This window comes from Rhea americana, unplaced genomic scaffold, assembly GCF_003343005.1.
Source record: "Rhea americana isolate MKP2758 unplaced genomic scaffold, rheAme1 scaffold_41, whole genome shotgun sequence".
NCBI classification, from domain to species: domain Eukaryota; kingdom Metazoa; phylum Chordata; class Aves; order Rheiformes; family Rheidae; genus Rhea; species Rhea americana.
In genome coordinates this window covers 75,996-96,562 of record NW_028186546.1, presented here as the reverse complement: position 1 = coordinate 96,562, position 20,567 = coordinate 75,996, and the positions used below count along the sequence as shown (strand labels likewise).

General features: G+C 42.7%; 1 protein-coding gene across 4 annotated transcripts in view; it reads left to right on the top strand.

The window, feature by feature from the left end:
- The window catches only part of SFXN5 (sideroflexin 5), a 114,564-nt gene that overhangs the window by 22,646 nt on the left and 71,351 nt on the right, over positions 1 to 20,567 (top strand). For 3 of the 4 annotated variants that reach the window (XM_085314624.1, XM_085314626.1, XM_085314625.1), the window contains exons 3-4: positions 3,462 to 3,539; positions 19,901 to 19,927. In XM_085314624.1, the coding sequence (XP_085170750.1) occupies positions 3,462 to 3,539; positions 19,901 to 19,927 (105 nt within the window). The remainder of the gene's footprint in view (positions 1 to 3,461; positions 3,540 to 19,900; positions 19,928 to 20,567) is intronic. The other variant, XM_085314627.1, reaches the window with a different exon arrangement.

Genomic DNA, 20,567 nt, shown 5'->3' with positions numbered 1-20,567 from the left:
TTTTTTTAGTTCCTTGTAAGTCGTCATCTGCTACTTCTGAAAGGGGAAAATCTGTTTTGTAGGACACAGCCCTGCCACAGTTGCTAGCCTGTGTTCATCCTACTAGGAAAATATGTAATTTCATGTGTAACTTTGGCTTAAACAATAAGCACTCATTTCTTAGGACTGTGGGATACTGGACAGATGTGGAAAAGTATGGCAAGTCTTACTCGCTTTAGTATGCACATCAAGCTTATTTATGCTTCTAAAGAAAATAAGTTTCTTCTAAGAAAGGACCTAAATCTAAAATCCACCTCTTGCACAATAGAATGGTTTATTAAGATAAGTTTAAATCTTAAGAGAGATTTAATGTGTATGTGCATAAGGGAAAGGGTTTAAGGAAGGCACATTTGTTGCTGAGAGTGGATGCTGAGAACTTGTTGTTTCTAGGGGATACTGGACAAGTAGCAGGAAGAGAAGTCCACTGAAGGTTGCTAAATGCAGAGAAACCTCCTCTGGCTTGGGCAGCCCCTGAGCAGCCCCTGGAAGCTGTGAGAGTACTTACGGGAAACATCATTTCTGTTTGCCCAGTTCTTGCTTTTCCCTGTTCATCTGCTTATGGACACTGCTGGAGAAAGTCTGAGCTAGATGGATTTTTTTTTTTTCCTGAGCCAATAGTGAAAGGTTTTGTTGTTTAAAATAATTCTAATTCTTGTAACGCATAGTGTTTCTACAGCCTTCTTTGAAGTGAAATTGGTGATTACTTAACCCTCCAAGAAGTGAGGAGATTCTTGTACACGCCTTGTTACTCATCTTTAATACTCATTGAAATCTGTAATAAGTGAGAAATACAGCTTTCTAATTTTCCTAATTCTCCAGTGAAGTAGGCAAGAGGATAGCAAAAGAAAGTTCTTGCATCTGTYGCTAGGAAATAGTCCAGATTTGTGTTAACTCTCTTTCTTCTGATACCCTACATGTTCTTAGCATAACCCAGTGCTGTTCAGGAAGGAGAATGAACTCTATACCAGCCTAGGGTGATGCYGAACTCCAAGAATGGATCTAAGTCCAGCTGATGAAGAAATCYAGCCTGCTTCTGGGAGGTCTAGAGCAAGGTCAAGAAAGGCACTGAAGTGCAAGAAGGACAATCAGTGATCCCCTTCTGCAGGGACTTGGTAGGCATCCTTCATGGGACAGGCTCGGTCAGAAAGGGAGCCTGAGAGGGTTGGGCTGACACTGGAGTGTGTCAGAAAACATCAGGTTTTTAAAAGCCTTATTTGCTTATGAGTATGTAGTGTGTTGATTCACAGTAGTGTGTGCTTTGATAACAGGTTCATGATCTTCTCGTTTAGCCCCCAAAGGGTCAAAGTGTGGCTATGTCACCTGAATCAGATTTGCGAGATAATCTGGCTTTAGCACAGGCGTCTGCACTCCAGGCATCTCCACGATTTCGGCACAAGAGGTGAAAATTTACCGCTTGGTACACGTGTGTAGTGACATGCTGCAGTGAGCTTCGGTCTAGTAGCACTGATCTCTGCTTTAGCCTTCGGAAAGAACAAGCCTGAGCTCTGAGCCTGTGTTTCCCCGGGAATATGTGGCTGTTTCCAGAGCTCATTCCCACCTCTGATATCGAGGCTTGTTGGCATCTTTGTACAGACTCCCTGCTTCTGTTGAGCGGCTGCTGATCAGTGCAAGGGAATGAAATAGGAAATGCCAGGGCAGGAAACAGGCGACACTTGGTATTAGCGTACCCTGTATTAAAAAAAACAGTCGTGAATCCAATCACAACATGCTTGCTCTGGTGAGTGAAGGAATTCCCACTAAACGTCTTGTGCTGCACGTTGTAAAGGCAGTAGCCGTTCGTTAGCTGCTGCTCTCGGGCTGGCGTAACTGCTGGTGCTTCCAAGCAAACAAAGTCCCCTTTGATGTTTGCATGAAAGGGAGGAAAGCAGCCTCCCCGCGACTGATCCTGCCTACAAGCGGACCTAATGAGCTGGAAGGATACTTGCCTTATTTACGAGACGGCGTGAGACTGGCGCTCGTAATGATCGTGAGGGGCCCTAACACTGTGACGGTAAAACCACAGGTCTTTTGACGAATCAAAATCACACTGCATGTTATTTTAGACAAAATATTCTGTATTTGTAAAATGTCCTCGAGCAGTAATGTTATTAGGAAAAAAAAAAATAAAAAGCCACCACCACAGCTAGTGCAGAAATGTCAAATGAACTCCACGTTATTCATCTGGATGATAGATAACCTGCAGCAATCTTTTTAAAATGTTAATCTGAATAGCTTGTTTGGCTTTGAATATTTGGGAACCATTACTCAGTTATCTACTTCTTTCTGCAGGCTTGGATAAGCAGATTTAACCCCACCAAAGCCACCATTTATAACCTGACTTGTTCTTTTGTAGGAGAAATTATTTCAGCAATAATAAGGAAGATTTTTAAAAAAGCTTTTACTGCTTCAACTGCAAAAGACTCTCCATTTATATGAATAACAGTTCTGGGAGTAAATTGATGATTCTGACAGGCTGGTAGCATGGCTTAAYGCCCTTGTGATCACTTAAACACATGAAATGTATTTATTTTTCTGTTTTATCACAATGTGAAGATGATCTTTATTTGCACATGCATTTATTTTAATTGCTAGGGATTTTGCGTGCGTGCTTGTTGATATTCCAATTCTAATTTTAACTGCACCACCAACTTGATACCAATTCTTTGATATTTTTAGAAAGAACCAATAGTCAAAAATACAAAACCAACCCCCCCCCAGGCCCCCCAACTCAATGCATGTGTACGAGGCACCATAACAAAGCAGCACGGGTTAGCAGTTCTGCATAGCGGTACTTTAAGCTCCATCTGAAGTATATGAAGATGTCATGGCATTTAAGACAAATTAACCCGACTTGATCTCTAATGCGTAGCTACAAAGCGGGGCTGCTGCCCTGTCTTTCGTCCTGTGAAACGCTGGATTTGGTGGAGCTGCCCTTCTTTATGTGCAGTGCTGGAAATCAGGAGCAAATTTGCTGCGCTATAACGTTTTAATGGGCACTAGATTCTTGGTGGTGGTGGCTTATACTTGGCTATATAAGCCCATACGTGCAGGCTTCTCCCTTCAGCAATCTGAATGTGTTTGCTGGTGCATTTTAGATGCACCTGCCCAGGGCTTGCACTGAAGGGGGGTGTGGGAGCAAAGTCAACTCTTCAGTCTTTCTCAGAAGTTTCCTTGTCGATGTTACTGGGAGATGTTCACCTGAGAGTTTGCTACGTGGAGTGAATCAGTTTCTTGGYGATCCATTCTACATTAGGCATAAATGGATGCTTTTTGTCTTAAACTGTTTTCTGTTTTATATCATACGTGTAGAAGGACCCAYTGCAAGGCCTGCATGAGAGAAGATGTGATTGCATAGATTAAGCATTGCCTTAGATAAAATCAATTCGGTGCAGAACAAACGTTGCTGACTGTTTTATTTGCAGAGTCGTCTGAAAGAAGCCGTGCAGTTGCTGGAGGATTATAAGCATGGAACTTTACCCCCAGGAGTCACCAACAAAGAGGTAAAAGAAAAAAAACGTGCTGACTTTCTGCTCCTGCATGCAGTCCAAAGGGGAATCTGTGTCTACAGTCAAATGCAGTACTGCTCCGTGGTTCCAGTGTCTGTACTGGTAGCATCTGGTGCTGTGTGTGTTCGGTTGTATCGCTGACTGTTACGGTGGTGCTGCCAGTCCTTCCTAGTTCAACTTCCAGCAGGTGATAGAGAAGTTGGGCTGTTTTGAAATCTCCTTGTTACAAATGTTGCTGAACAAAGGTGGTTGCAAGCAGCTTGCAATAAGAAACATACAAGATTTTTATTTAGAATAAGTAGAAAACTTGGATTTTTCTGCTTGCACGAATACTGATTATCTTTGATCAAAGCTATTACTTCTTTCCCGTGCAAAGTGTGTTTTATTATTAAGAATTTGAAAAAGTAGCTTCCTTTGCTTTGGTGAAGGAAAGCTTGCTGTCGGTTTCATAGGTTTTTATACCAGCAGAGGTGGTTTGTGAGCCCTCTCTCCTACTGTGCTCCCGTTATAAAAATTACCATTCCTTCACTGAAATAAATGGAGGACTGTTTGGGCTACAGCTAATCTGGTGGATGTCCTTATATTTTCAAAAGCACTTCTTACTAGGTAGCGTTGCTACTGTTGGGATGCCTGAGCATGGAGTAGATTTATTAAAGGAGGTTGTAAAAACCCTACWGATGGGACGTTCTTAGCACAGTTTGCCAAGAAGGTGGTAGCTCTTGGTAGAACTTGAGCTTACTTTGAGACAGAGGGATGGACTAGGTGATCTCTCTCAGCTATATAAATACCTAAAACTTGTGAAATCTGAGGCAAGTATTGGAGAGGAGTKAAGCTGCATTTTGAGCCTCTTACATCCATGTCATTATCATTAAACAGAAATCATTATGACTCTTCTACAGGTGTTCTCTTGGTCTTTTTTTTCGTATTTGTTGGTGTTACAGTCAGGTCTCCACACACCAACAAATAAGGGCTCTTCTATGGTCTGTGTCTGTACAACATCTAGCATGAAGGAATTCAGTCCTAAGTCATATCGTGATACAAAATATGGATAAAATGCATACATAGACTTTGCAAGGCTAGAAATGCAGGACTTCGTTCTCCTGAGTTAGTGCTTTAGTCCTTAGTGCTACCTTAGCCTTCAGATTGTCCTGTCTCCCAGCTCTCCTTCGCAGTGTTTGTGTGCAGTGGTGAGGTTCATAAGTGCCCAAGATAAAAGGGAAAAGCAAAGAAAAGCATTTTGTTGGCAGACCTGTTTCAGCAGGTGTAAGAAGCRTCTGTGACAAAGGACTGAAGCAGCTCTGAAATAAATGATAGAAACAATAGTGCGTAATTCTCTTAACTCCATACACGTTAAATAACCCTTTTATTTCTTCTCTTGTATGTATGTGATGCCTTTCSTGTGAAGAAACTGTGTGATGTAAATGAAGAAAACTGAGGTTTGTGTGTACTTTAGGAAGCGGCTGCTTATGAGATGGGTACMGTTTTGGGAATGAGGCATTGCTTCAACAGAAACCTAGTGGGAATTATCCCTTCCCTGTGTGATTTGTGCCACGAGGCATCGCACTCCTGGTCATTTGATGTCACTACGTTCTGTCAACTGTAATTTGATGGTAAGAAAAAGAAACTAGAGCTCAGAAAAAGAGGAAAGCAAAGARTGATGCAGCAGTAGATGACTCAGTTCCCATCTGCCTTAAGGCAGATGAAATACAAGTCATTCACTGTGGCAAGCCACACAGGCTTTTGACCTATATTTTTGGGTTTGCATAGTCATAAACCTAGGGTATACCCAGAGTTCATTCAGAATTGCATCGAAAGAGAGAAAGAAAGTGTCCTGTGTTACTTGTTTCCCTCAGCCGTGACAATATAAGCATGAGGCAAACTTTAATATGCAAGCTGGAGGAGTTCAAGTGTAAAATAAAGGTATGGGATGGAGCAGAAAAGAGAAAATGAGGCTAAAAATGTCTTTCCTAGAAAAAATGTCAGCGCATCAGTGTAAAAAAATAATAAAAATATTGAACAGTTTGTCTTGATCGGTGTAAATTGTGTTGGGGGGTCTCAAGTGGGCTCTGCTGACAGATGGCTTGTTCCTACATTTGACTGTAGGATAAGCAGCTTTCCCAAGGAGCTGGATACCACTTTCTTCAGTGATCGAATTCAAGAAACATCCATGAAGCCTGGGGTGGGAATTGCAGCATGTCCTTGTTACTGTGTTTAAGTATCCTTTGCTGCATTAATTAAACCAAACAGCAGGGAAGGGTGAGCTAGCCTTGGGTGGATCCCAACAGCAGGCTGTGAGACACAAACGTTCTCCTGTGACACTGYAACCTCTGTAAAAAGGGTGATGATGGAAGGGACTTGAAAATAGATGATAGATCAGTATGCTCAGGCTGCAGTGTAACAGGAGTGACAGACCGTATTTAAGAAGCAGCTGAAACTGGCTTGTTAACCTGAGGAAGTGATTTGTGAAGCCAGCAAGCATCAGTCCTCCTTTGCTTCTTGAGTGAGTTGGTTGTAAAGAATGATCAAACTCCTTAAAGATCAAACAGGAGGAGGTTGCTACTATGGATGAAAACCATCCAAAAGGCCGAGGCTTTCTAAGGAGAAAGTGATTCTCCCCTTTTGTCACCATGGTTTGCTCCAACACTCTTGTAGAGTGGCTGGAAACTTAATGACTACAGAGGAGGTCGTTGTTCATACTGTTGTTTTTGGAATTGAAAACTGAGCTACAGCGAAGTGAAACAATTTTCCACTTAGGTAAGCCACTGCACTTGGTAAAACTGAGAAGAGGGTCTGGGTCTCCCAAGTTTCAGCCTAGTGTCCAAATCTCAGAGGTACCCCTTCTTTTGGGAGGGCCAAGGATGGAATCTCTTTCTCCTGGGAAGGAGCTTTGCTTACAGAGAGACTGCTTTGGTCTGGTCTCATCTAACAGATCGCACGCATTTCAGTTCCAAAAATTTATGATGAGGATTTTAATGCCTAGATCCCCAAATTAGCACTAGTGTAGGCCACATCTTCTCTTAAGCTTTAAAAGGTTACCAGAAGGCTTGAGATGAGCAGACCAGATGCCTTTGATTCTACAGAGGATGGAAAATACCATTTTACTTGTAGTTTCTTAAAAGAACCGGGCAAAGTATGTATGGGAGATCGAGGTAGCAGTGTTGGCAATAGAAGTGCCAAATAGATTGTGAAGTTTTCATGGTCTGTCTGGGTGTAGGTGAGGAGGAGCTTCCACCTCAGTTAAGGAAAGAGCTTCCCAGTGTGTCGATGGACCAGCCAGCCCTTTGGTTATGACAGTGATGTCCCCTGAAGGGATGTCTGAAAGCCTTGAATCCTTTATGTCTGAATACTCCTGCCCTCCTAAGCATGTTCTTGAGTGGACTTGAATAAAGTGCCTGGCTATGTTTGCTTACAAGGAAAGATGGTGAAAATCTTCAACATGCTATTGTAGACAGTTATAAGAGAATTGTAATAGCCAAATGGGTGAGATATCTCTATCCTTTAAAGCAGAGCCACCAATTTAGAAATAAACTCAGCCTGTAGGAGGGCATTACTTTGCAGTTCTAACCTGTGGAAAAGAAAACTGCAATTAATCATTGCACATGCAGATATTCCTGGGAATGCTCTTTTCTTTGCATGGGAGGTAATCTTTGTAGTCTTTTATTGGCATTGGTTGTTTCCTTCCCCTATAGTATTCTCYTGTTATGGAGCTAACTTGGTAACATTTTCCCTATGGTTACTGCTGCGCTGCAGTCACAAAATAACACTGATTTTTTAAAATTTTCTTTAAGTTCCTTTGTTTTGTCTRTTCTCTTCTTTTTCTCATACTCAGGCTAAACATTGCTCAAAAATTGTTATAGAAAGCACTGTTTCTTTTCTAAAAAACTAACTAATTTTCACTTTTGCTGGTGATAGCCCTTTCTACCAAACAGTTAATGGCCTAGATCTATAACAAAATGAAGTTTATGGTGGCATGATGCATGATGGAACTTTCCACGTCGGTCAGTCATAGCCAAGTAATYTCCTTCCTTCCTTTGAGGCAGAGAGGAAGATCTAACTATAAATCTAATGAAAACAGGGCTGTAAATGTTGTCTATGCTTGGAGGACTTGTGACCAGCAGCAGCTCTGAGCGTATGTCATGGGRCTTGTGCTCTGACCATCAGTTGTTGTCTAACTCGAGGGCAGAGGAGAAGCTCAAGGAGAGCATGTGGGGAGATCCAGCTGACTGGCAAGCTTACCAGTAATAAGAGCGTGCCAGATATACGCAGCTGTAAGTGTCTCATTAATTACAGTGGTATTTGCAGAACATACGATGTGCTGGTTGATTGCTTTGGGGGAAGGGAAGCATCTCCTTTGCATTGATTTCACCCCAGATTTTCCATCCGTGAGCCAAAGAAGTTTGGAGAACACTTTTTTGTTTTGCTGCCCTAAGTGAGTTGCCATTTTTATGGTTTTTGTGTGCACCACTGTCTGCAGAATGGCCTTTGGCTGCAGGGCAGTAAGTTGAGGAGATATTTCATGTCATTTTAGTTGAATTTGCAGTCGTTCTAGTGCTGGTTGAGAAAAGGGACCCAGTGCAGCTTGGATGAGGTGCTTGCTTTGAAGAGAGGGACTGGCATGCCTGCACTGATGGTGGAGTAAGTGACTAAGTGACTGAGCTGTCCAATGCTTTACATAGCTGGTAACTATGTAAAACCCTTCCTAACCCATCCAGAGGGTTTTGTTGCTAGTACCTCTCAATTTCTCCTTTTATAATGAGCTTTGTACAYATTCACGGGGTATGGCACACAGGTAGAGAAGGCTGAAGGCAGATGGTACAAAATGCCCGAATGGGCTACTTGGCATCACAGTCAGAATTGCAATGATAATCACCTTAGTCTTAAAGATAAAAGTTTGGGCAGAGTTTTAATTTATTAGCATTGTGAACAACTYAGTAAACCCCCTAAATGCCAGCTTCCAAATCTGAAAGATAACTTGCTTTGACTGAGAKATTTGTTTAATTTTTTGACTGATCTGCTTCTGTGGTGCACCATGTTAGACAGTGCTCAAACTCTTTCTTTTTTTTTCCCCTCCCCATTCAGAGATTTGTGGTTCTCATCAAGGATTGCCAGGCAGTAGCTGAAAGCATACCAGAGGCTCAGTTCAGTCTATATTGCCCTTGCTGAAATGATTTAATTGCATGAAAAATGAAAAGATAAAAGTCTAAAATTATGTCAAATATCTCCTGAACACTTCTTATCTTCTTGGCAGGCCTTTATAGAGAGAGTGTTTCAGATTTTTCAAAATGAGTTGAAATGGAACAATTGTGGAGTGTTCTTTTTTTAAAAAAAAAAAGAAAAAAAAAAACAAAACAAAGCAAAAAAACAACAACAAAAAACCTCTCTGGACAGCCAGAGTCATGCATTGCTCCTGTTTCCCGTGGTCATCTCTAAGCTAGATTGCAGAATAAATGCTGTTTATCTCCAGTTGTGCTCTTAGTGAGAAGATTGTGGACTACTTCAACGCTCCCAACATTTACATTTTTTATAACATTCCTTCCACCATCTTTCTGCTCCTCTGTGCATTAGCTCTGTGCTTGTCTTGGTGTCAGAGAGAGAGGCTGAGGCACAAGCGTTTGTGAAAAGTGGAGAGTTTCCTCCTTTGGGTCTGCCCCTTGCTGGCTTCTTTGGTTGCCACCACGGACTTGTACTTCCCTTTGTATCAGTAACCCCCTCGGTTCATCTTTACTGCTCGCAGGTCTCACACTGATCCAGCAGCTCTCGTACTTGTTCTTGAACTAGAGTGATTTCACTGCTCGGGAACATGACCAATAACTCAAGGTGGTAAAAACCTATTTCTTGGGCATTATTAGCAAAAATGAAGAATTGATCTCCTAACTGTCAATAGCTGCTAGACTGCTGATAGCTTTTTAATGAGGGAMTGGACAGTATTTTCTACATTGGAAAAATGTTTCCAAACATTTTCAAACAAATCATGTTTTCAAAACATGTTTTTTACCATAGTGGGTACATAATTTATGTACTTAGCAAAGCTAAGGATGAATACATGTTTGATTATTGTTTATTCAGTACTATGTATTTGAGCAAGAAAATATGCTCCAAACTACTTCCCATCAACTTAGCTCATTTACCCAGCCTTTTCTTCCAGTGTTTKACAGCCACACTTAGTTTTGATTACATATGAGTGAAATTGGGTGTTTTCATTCCACTTATTAAAATCCAAAAACATTCTCTCTAGTGGAAATACCCCAAACTGTGGTCAACCTCCCTCTCTGACAGGTTATTATAATTTCGATTTTCTTCTCTAAGTAAGTAAGAGTAAGAAAGATATTCATAGTAATGCCACCATTCAGAGTTTATTTCTGTTCTCTTGGTTATTTGGGTTAGACACTTCAATGGGATTACAAGAATTGCATAAAAACTACTTGAAGAACAGTCCCCCTGAATGCTTTGGGGGTGTTTGCTCTCCTAACGGGAGTTTGGGGACTGCTGCATGTCTCTGAATTGAATAACTGAATTGCGTAAATCTACACGTGCTTTGGTGGAAGAAACAGCAGTTTCTAATTCTGCTCTAGATATAAAAACTATCTTCAAGAGACCTGGTGAGATTACAAAACTTCTTATTACCTTGATTAGTTCTTGTTGGCTGTCAAAATGGAAATGTGGAAATCCCGGTAGATGTTCTACTTATGCTGGTCACAGAGCTCCTTCTGCAGAGGATTAGTGTGGTTGAAGTGCTGGCATGAAGTAGTTTGTCATCCTGTTTCATCTACYGGTCCCATAGGAAACTAAATTAGTATGATTCTTAGAGGGGGGAGGAGAAGGAAATGTGTAGGCTTCATGTTGATGGGAGAAACYAGTTCATTTGTAATGTATGTCCCACCTTTTCCAGCTCTGGAGATGCTGTTGAATTGTTGCTGTTCCATAAGGATTGCTTTGTCTCGCTGGTGTGTTCTTTAGCACTTTATATGTGCTCCTCATTTAAGCCATCGCTCATTAAGCAACCTTTTTAGGTTGCGTTCCTTACAGCCTGCGAYGCAGCGAGAGAGATGGGTTGGAAGRCCCGCTGTTGCAAGCCGTTTTTAGTGAAGGTTTCCACTGGTGGCATACAGGGCTGGCAGAATCAGGCCCTTAGCATAAAACTCTGGTGGCTGGTGATATCTGAGAGTGGGTAGGTGAAAATGACACACACAAGTGCACTCGGAGCCAATTTGCAGCAGAAGGTATAGACTGTAACATATCCAATTCTAAACAGGGCAGGCAATTCCCCAAACTGCCTCCTGTGGGGAATCTCCCCTGGAGTAAAATGGTTTCATTTGAGGGAGTACTTTCTTCTATAAAAACACTTGTCACAAAATATCAGCCTGATAAATAAGAATCAAGAAACAGCTTCCTTGAAAGTGGACRTTTTCTCTGGTCCTGGAGTACCAGTGCTGAGGTTTATCCTCAAACCGCCAGGCTGTACCAACTGCAGGCATAACGATGTGGCTTTTGTCCTTTATCCTCAGGCTTCTTTCACTAATTTGTAGCATTGCATCTGTGTCCTCTGTGTGTGTGAGTCCCTTTTCCAACCTGTCCAACAGACCAGCACAGATTGGAGGAACAGATTGGTGCTGGCATGTCAGCAGTGGTAAAAGTTAAGAGAAGCAGCACTCAACGGCTATCAGAAAAAGAGAGATTTAAATCGTTCCTGTTTTCCGACACAGCTGCTTTTTGCTGTGTGGTTGTTGTGCTGCAGAAAYGTGCATTGCAGAAAAGCCCTCTCAAAGGCTGGTGAACGTCAGATGCGGCCAAGCCCTGGTGAGGCACAGCAGCACGCAGGATGAACGTCTGCCGTTGAAGGGCTGCAGCAGGGCATCAGCGCTCGGGAGATTTTGTTGCAGACTTAACGCTGCTCTTTTCTTTCAGCTCTTCCCCTGAAATGCCCATGTTTTTGTTTCCTTTGCTAAAATTCTCTGCAGTAGTTCCATGCGTTGCTGGCGTGTCCAGAAAAACATGTCCATGTTGTGCATTGAATCCTGAGGTCTCTTTCCACCTTTGAAATGGAGGTGGCAATAGCTGCTGCATTAGCCTCCAAGAGTCAAAGCTACTGCTGTTGAGTGCCTGTTGTGACATGAGGCTGTTGGTCCAGCTAGGACAGAGCCCTGATTTGCCCATTTGCCATCTCATAGCACTATGTTCTAAAAAGCTGATGTCTAAACAAGACACAGAATACAGTCCACGGAATAGAGTGGTGAAGGTTTTTTGTCCTCTCACACCTCCCATCTGTCCCTTCGCTCTTCGTCTGGTGCCCCAGCTCTTCCCTTTGGTCCTGCCAGTAGAGAGAGGTAAAGAGCCGCAGAATAGCAACGCACTGGCAGGAGTGTCTGAGAGCGCTGCTGGTGCGTTGAACAAGGACACACGAGAGTGAGTACTGAATGATGCTTTTTCCATACAAGATTTTTACTTTTTAATGCCAACATGGGACCAAGAAGAGGTTAAACTAATGGCATTTACTAAATGTAACCCTTGTACAGATGCRGGTGTTAGCCTGATGGAAATAGCTGTTTCTTTGAGTGTGCACCCATAATGAAGACTGTACTTCTGTCATTCTCTGCACTTTATACCTGCACTGATATGAATTTGGTCTGTGTGCAGAATATTRTAAGGGAAAGTGTGATGCCATGACAGCATAAGCTGCTCTAAGTCAGCACTGCCATGTTTCTGCCGTCTCTCCTCCCGGCCATGTGTTCCCACCTCCTTGCTTGCTTGCATTGGCACAGCTGGTTCAGAGAGCTGATCTTAATTAAAAAAAAAAAAATCTAAAGCTGCCTTCCCCCACCTCTGAAGCACTTCATTTCTTGATTTGAGCAGCTCCCTGAACTTTTTCTGCTCTGTGTGAACATCCGTGCTGGTACAAGGCAGGGAAGGGAGTGCGCCCCTAGGATAGGGGAAGGATGGTAGAGCTCTGGTTCCTTAAACGTGTATCTGCTTGAGCTGGTGAGGATGAGAGCAGGTGAAGGTAGGAGATGAACCAGGTTTCTTAAGACCAAAACTAAACATCTTGAGCTCTGAATTGCCTCCTGGCTAGAATCATGTGGCTTTGAAGCCCCAGATATTTAGATTTTGAGCTATGCAGGGCAGGAACTAGATCTTCCTCTGTGTCTGCCATAGTATCGTAAGATGATTCAGGTTGGAGGGGACCTTGGGAGSTCACCTCATCCAACAGAGTTCCCTAGATTTACTCACTCTTGCTGCTCATTTGACAAGATATTTATATATGTGCATATGTTACGATGCATGCTTATCTGTTGGTTAGAAATCAAGATAGCAGTGAGGCAGCTCTGTTGTCCTGTTYTGCTCTGTTACTCTTAGAAGCTCCACTCGGAAAGCTTCACCCCTTCCACACACGAGAGTGGCTGGAAAAATACCCTGAATGATCTGTAGTGAGAGGAAAAATGCTGCTTTTTGAAATTGTCCCTTGGAGACAGACACTCGCTATTCCTCCAGCCAGCCCCTTCCTGGGAGCGTTGGCGGAGCATGAACCGTGGTGTCAGTTGTGACTTCTCACTCTTGAGCCTTTCCAAATGCAGTTTTGGCAACTTGCTGTTTTGAAACTGTTTCATTTCTTCCCCATTAGTATCAGTGAAGTGAAAAAAGACTCACCAGCTTAATGGGCACGTATTTATTACTGTGTTCTTCCTTCAATCATGTTAGCAGCGGGAAGAGCCACTCATGCTGTCCCAGACACAGCAGAGAACAATGAATCTATCAGAGTCTAAACAGCATCCCTTTTGGAGAATAATAGCTTTTCGTAGCAGTGTTGATGAAGAGCGAAGAGGTCCATTTGCAGTAAACTGTACTTTTTTCCTCTGGTCTCTTGCAGGATAGAGATGTATCAGTTGTCCTGCTGCTTCCGTTTCGTTTTGAGAAAGTAGCCTGTTTGGTGGTCCAGGGGTTGCACTTGGACATTGTCTTCTGCAGTCTCAGTGTTCCCCTGTGACTCTGTGACCTGGTCTAAGATGGGTTGAACATTTTAGGCATCAAGTCCAGGCTATCAGGCCAAAAGGCATCTAGGGAGCTTGAGCAGAAGCGGAGGGGTGGTAGATTAATGCACCTTAATGAAACCATGCTAAATTCCACTGTAGAAGATTTTATTCAGCAGCAGACTGCCTTAGCTTCATTTAATCATCAGGGGATTGAGACACTCTCTCTGAATTCACATTTAGATTACAAATTAGGTTTGATTCACAAGTTCTGTCTGGGCTAAAGTAAGCCGAAACARATCTGATCTTGAGCAAGCTCCTTGCACTAGCCATCATAGTTTCCAAGGCTGTGCTTTAAACTATRTAATGGCATCCAAGTCCTTCTCTGACCCTGGCACAAGAAACATTTTTTTGTGAGTGCTTCTTAGTCTATTTAAACCTTTCCAGTAGAATGCTGTGAGGATTAATTAGTTAATGTTTATTGAGTGCTGCGAAGCAGTGAAGTGTTATTTAAGTGCAATCTTTTTTTATCGGTTAGGACTTGATTCTCTTTCCACCTACACTGGTTTTGTATCTGTGTAAATCTGTGCATTTTAGTGGAATTGCTCTTGGTTCACAATTTGATTCCCAACAATTTGTGCTCTGCATTGCAGCATGTATGGGCACTGCACGCGGTGTCCCCACGTGGCTCCTGCCACCCTACAGCTGTCCCACAGTCCTGGTGTCTCAGCAGATGCTTCTTAACAGGCAGGTTTTCTTGAGGGCTTTATGGCTCTGAAAGCGGCCAGCAGCTGTGACTTAATGATGCCTAGGATGGAAAGGGTGTCTTTTTGCTGATGCATTTTGGTGTTGGAAGCAGGACAGAAAATGTGTAGATTCTCCTTGTAATTTAGCCCGTGYGTGGCTCGTTTGAGGTTTATTTCCTTGGAGCTGAAACCTTTCAAAGGTGAAGATTGTTAGGAGCATAGTTGGAAAGTGTCTAAGAAGCAAGACTTCCAAGTGAGGAGCAAATATAGATTGTGGGTTATGTTATCTTGTTTTCCATGCTGGTAATAAAGGAAGACATCAGATTCCATGCAGACCAGCTGTGTGACGGAAGGCACCTCTACCAGATTTGCAGGCATTTAGGCAATGTTTAATGCAGAGCCAAAAGGTATGCAAGTCCACTGTTGTCTGTCTAAAAGYATTTAACCATAATTGAATGCTTTGGTTGGAGCTTGGAGTGTGCATTTGCCTCTCTGTTAAATATCACTTTTCAAGAAGTGGGAAATGTGGGTTTTGGGACTCAGGCTGGAGCAGGCAGGAGAGAAGTGGGAGAAAGGCATGCAAAGCACGAGTGATCACGCTTTTGGGAAAGAAAAAAGTGCAGGGTGGAGAGCAGAGCAGAATGGATTTTAACAGGAAGCTCCATCAGGCTGCACCRAACTGCCTTGTGATTGGCACTGGTTTTCAGTGCCACGTAAAAATAGGTTTTTAAAAAAACAGTTAAAAATACAGGCATACTTACTTCTTTTCCTGTCACCTGCTGACCTTCACAGGGAATAAGTATTAGAAGTTTTCCAGTACGTTCAGCCTTACAAGGAAGATAAATACGAGCTAGCCCTGCCAACTTTGTGGTGATCTGCTCATGAGCACTCCTGATTCATGCAGGTGGCCCTGGTGGAGCTGGAGCTGCCAGGAGAGGAAAGCAAAAAGCAGATTAGAGCACTCGCCTGCTCACTGCTCAGCTAAACCTGTGTGATGACCTGTTCGGAAAAAATGCTACACAAACCTCAATGTTCCAGCCTAAAAAGCTTCACCTTTCATGCAATTCCCACCAGAATCTGAAAGATGCCCAAAAAAAGCCATGCCAAAGTGGGTACAAGCTGCAGGTGCTTGACAATTTAGGGTGTTTTTACATCTTGGGCCATGCATAACTTTATGCAGAACTAACCATGCGGCATCCCTCTGAAAGTCGATGGAGAGAAATTAGTACTGTTGGAGTGCAAGTCATCTAGCCTGGACCACTCAACTAGTCAGGATGAGACAAATAGCCTGTCTTCTGCCCACTGGCATAAAGTAAGTCCAGAGAACTCGCTGCGGTAGTTGTTTGTGTTGTAGATGTCTTGGAGGTGAAGTCCATCTCCAGTGTCTTGTTCCGACCACTTGACTTCTAGTTCAGGGATCTAGAAAGAAGTAAAACTGTTGTTATTGCTTCACTCTAATGTGATGCCAGATTCCTGCTATTGGCCTGAAGCATGAGCTTGTCAGTGAGCTTTTCAGTGTGGTAAGTTATGTTTTGTTTATGAATGACTGGGATTGATTAAAAGAACATTTGATTTTGGAGGCTGTCCCCTGAATGGCCACGTCGTACATGAAAAATAGCTTGCTCTTGTATTTGAGAATGAGCTTTGCTCTATTATACATTCCAGTCCCTACACTGAAATATTTGGAATTCAGTGTGGRATAATCGGAGTTTTGCTTTAATAAACCTTGCAGCTCCCAGAGTGTGAAACAACTGGCACTTGCTGATGGGGTGCAAACTGCAGACTGCTACCTGCGGGTGGGATCTTGTGGAGGGGCGAGAGAAGCGCCCTGATGCAGCGAGAAGAGGACACGCAGGCTTTGGGGCGCAGTTCTGTCTCCATGCAGCTGGACGGATGACATAGAGCAACTAAAACTCTTTGCTCTTCCGTGGATTTCCTTGTCTACTTTGTCTTTACTAGGGGCATTTTGCTAACCGTTGTGAGTGATGTTAGTGCAATGTCTAATGTGGGTCTTTGCGGCGCTAAGCCTACTGTGTTGCTTGTTATGTGTAGAGCTTGCCTAACCACGTTACTCCTCATTAACTCTTTGGAAACAACTGTGCCTTGTCATTATGCGCTTTTCAAGTGCAGCCRGAGAGTCAGGGCTTTTCTGCATACAGAGTAATTCCTGACATGGCATATTTAGAGTACGTATTCTAGGATTTAAGATAGCGTGTTTGCATGTCTGCTTAGTGTAGYGCGCGAGAGCCTCAAATCCTGTTTGCCTATGCAGGAGGGAAGCGGTAAGAACATCTATTACGGATTCCCGGCATGAATCGCTCAAATGCGCCTTTGTGTCTCCGTTGGCTGTGTAGGGAGGTAGGGTCTGGCAGCAGAAGGGAGTAGGTGGTGCGAATCTGTCATTGCTCTCTTGAWCTTAGACAGCCGAGTCCAACTTAAGCGGTGTAGTAGGTGGTCTCGGTACAGCCAACTGTGCTTGTGTAGCGCAGAGTTGGCCACTTGTTTGAGCAGCGCTGGAGCCGGTTGCAAACACAGGCGAGCCGTGGCAATTTGTAAACATGGTTTTCTAGTCTTAGTGAAACTTCATGGATGTATAGCTGGGGAAAAAAAAAAAAGGAGACATCTTTGAGCCCAGAACTGTGAAATCTTACTATAGTTAATAGCAGAGAAATTAATCTCTTAAGAATATGTGGTTCGCTGTGTATGACCTTTATCATGGCAGGTGTTAGCTAATAGATTTGGGGTGGATATACTCTTTAAATAAATACTTTTTTGAGAGCTATCCCTAAGCTGCTATTCTACTGCTAAGTAARGAAGGCTAACAAGGGTCCTGCCAACCAAAAATCATATATATTTCTCAGGAGTTATTAACTTGCCTGTGGATACCTGTTTAGGTTGCTTTGCAGAAAGGGAAATCTGTTAGCTGTGGTCTGCATCTCCTTCCCCTCGTCCTCAGAGTTTCTTTGGTGTAAATGCATGTATGAGCATGTATGGTCCTTGCACCCAAATTGGAGTGGTGGYAAAATGCTTGGAGAGGTTGCGAAGACCTAACTGCACACGCTATAGCTTGGAGTCTATTAATATGCAGCTGAGCTTATCTAAAGCAAGATGATCTATTGGAGGAGACCCACCCTAGATAGATTGATTATATTTAGAGATTGTGGACCAAATTCTAACATAAATTCAGCATGAATCTGGAGTAGTTCCACATGCTCCAGTGAAGATGCTTTGGATTCACGCTCGTATAGATGAGATCAAAATCTGGCTGCTTCTCTAAGATGGCCAGAGAGGGTGTGAATGAAATCTCTAGCTAAAATAGAGACATGCTCTCAGAAACGAGCCCCCCAACTGGCAAGACTGCTCRGAGCACTGAAGCTATTGAAAAAGGCTGCAGACAGAAAATGAATTAGAGGATAAAAAAGTGAAAATGAGCTGGCAGAATCTGTAGGTGACTCATCAGGTGCATCTTGTAAAGTCTCCTTCTGAGAAGTAATGAAATCTCATGTTCTAACAATATTTGCACTGCAGCAGGAAAATGCATAAATATTGGGATCAATTAATGAAATTAGATATCTTGACCAAAACAGCCRTAGAGCTGGCTCCGAAACCATCCGTCTTCCTTTGTGTTAACGTTTGCGCTTGCAGTTGGAGAGGCAAGATGATCCCGCRTTAAGCTAGGTGAGACGTGGGCAGCTGCAGGATTGCTGGGACACTCTGGTTCATCACCTGGGGCATCTTCGCCCCGTGGAGGTCCTCTGAGCCAGCGCGCGGGCTCGACAGCCTGGCCGAATGCGGAAGAGCCCTGTGAGCTGTCTCGGCACGCAGCCTCCCACCCTTTGGATTTTAGGGTTAGCAGGTAGAGCTTGGCTCGATGCCCTAGCAGGTAGATTGCCTCGTTGTTTGTAAAAGACTAATTGCCTTATTCCAGCAGTGTTTTCCTGAATTTGTATTTATTTGGGGGAAGCATTGAGCCTCAGGGGAAGAAGAGTGGCATAACTGGGCTTAATTCAGGCCTTAARGGCAACAGCCTAAACAAAACCAAARYGTTGAATACCTGGGTGACCGAGTAGGCGCACGGCGTTTAAGTAGGTATTCTGGTGGAAAATCAGAGAAATGTGAGCTCTCTTACAGCAAAAAGAGCTATCAGTATCTTTGGATTTATAAACAGCAGAGTGCAAATCATCAGGTTATCCTAGCCTTGATTTGGCACTGGTACCACTGTTGCTGGAATAATTTGTCTGGTTTCTGGCATCCTCGATTCAAGAGGATGTTGACAAATTGGAAAGATGTAAAAGAGCCACAAGGGTGGTTAAAAGATTGGCAAACGTGTGTTGCCAACGAAGCAGCCAGTCTTTTGGCTCTGTTAAAAATTTTTCTTGTGATTTTCTTAATTTATTTTATTTATATATTTATTTATTTTGAGCGCAGGTTAAAGGGTGACTTTAGCAGCTCTGAGTACCTGCGTGAAGAACAGAAATAGGCAGCTCTGAAGGCTGTCAGGCAGAGTGTAACATGAGCCAGTGGCTGGGAGGTGAAGCCAGCCCTTAGCCAGAAAGGTAGAACTCTTTTTTTTTTTTTTTTTTTTTTTTTTTTTTTTTTTTTTTAATAATAAAGATAATTTAACCGTTGTGACAATTTCCTGTAATCCTGGGATTGTGGTTTTGTGGGGGTTTTTTTATTTGTTTTTTTTGTTTGTGTGTGTGTGTGTTTCTCCAGAAATATATACATCAAGATTTTTTTTTTCCAAAATCATCATTTGCATTTATGCATAATTCAAGAAGGAAAGTCCTCTGGCCTTGTTATATAGCAGACCATCACAAGTCAGAGGCTGTGCAGTATATTCCAGCATCTCTTGGTATTGTGCCCTGCTACTCATTGCCTCTGTCTATACCTAATGTGTATGATATGGTTTTTGCTTATGATATGCTTTTCTCAGTGTTCACAGATTTCTGCCGTCTGTGCCTTATTTGAGGTGTTCTGGTGCTGCTAGATTATGATGATTAGTAAATAAAAATAGGGGCTCATGAGTTTTAAACAGATTTTTTTCTGCTTTCTGAGTATTTTTCAATGAGAATGTTTACCTTCTTCTGAAAAATGAAGAATAGTGGAGGCTTCTTGTGCTGAGTCTAATTGGCAGGATTTATTTGAAGAGATATTTGCGTAGATGCTGCTGCAATGTTTGCTCCACCTTTGTTCCCCAGCAAACTTTGATTTCCGCAGGAAAACCAGGAGCTCGTTCAAGGAAAAGGTTGTGCTAAATTTACATTGAGATCTATGCACGGCAGAGTTAAGAAGATAAGCACAGTACGAATTCTGGTTTTTTTTTTCTTTCTTTTTTTTTTTTGTGGGGGGGGGTATGTGTTATTCTTTCYGATCTTTCAAATTAAGAAAGAATGTAAGAATGTCTTCTCTGGCCTGGTAATCTTACTGGACACCGAAATTTGAAAGAGTTCAGAGTGAATAAAGGACCCTGAAATAGCAGTGTGAGGTCCTGGGAGGATGCAGAAAAGGAGTCTGCCGTAAAGCGATTCCTCCCATTCGTTTACTGTGGCAGCTATAAGGTGAATATTTGGGGTTTTGAATGAAACTAGGGATTGTGAAAGCTATGCTGCTCTCTTAAATGTAATGTTCTCTTTTCTTTTTCTAGCTGTGGGAAGCTCAAAAAATAAAGCAGGTAATGTGTTTTTTTTTTTAATATGGCTGGTAATGTGCTTTTTCATATATCATTACTGTTTTAAAATATAGCTTGTTTTTTTTTCCCTTTTTGCTAAACGAGAAAGTGCTGTCCTCTTCTGCCTTACTTGATTTGTCCGTTGCTGTTCTATCTTGCCACATAAATCTATATGCCAAGAACACTGTTTCTACCTACGATTCTGATTTATTTATTTACATATTTTGATGTCTCCATTTTGGCCTTCCTAGCTAGTCAAGAGATTTCTRGTCTTCAATCTTTCAAAGTTAGTTTGACAGTTCTTCAGTGAGGCTTAAAACCAAGACATACCTCTCTCCTCTGCAGTCCCAGATCACGTAGGGATCGTTTTCCCTCCTGCCCGGCCAGGTTACGCTGGGGCAGCTGCCCGGGCTCGYTGTAGAGTTTGGTTGAATGAGTTTCATAGTCTGCTGTTCCTCAGTAGAGCAGAATTGGTCTGGGCAGTCCACAGCCACCGCAGTTGGCTCCTCTAGCTCACGAGAAGCTGTGGCTGGGCACGTTCCTCTGGCAAATCCAAATCTCTTARTGTTTGAGGAGAATTATTTTACCAGGAGCTGAGCGTGCCTACAAGTTTTTATTTAAACTCTGTTGGATCCTGAAAGAA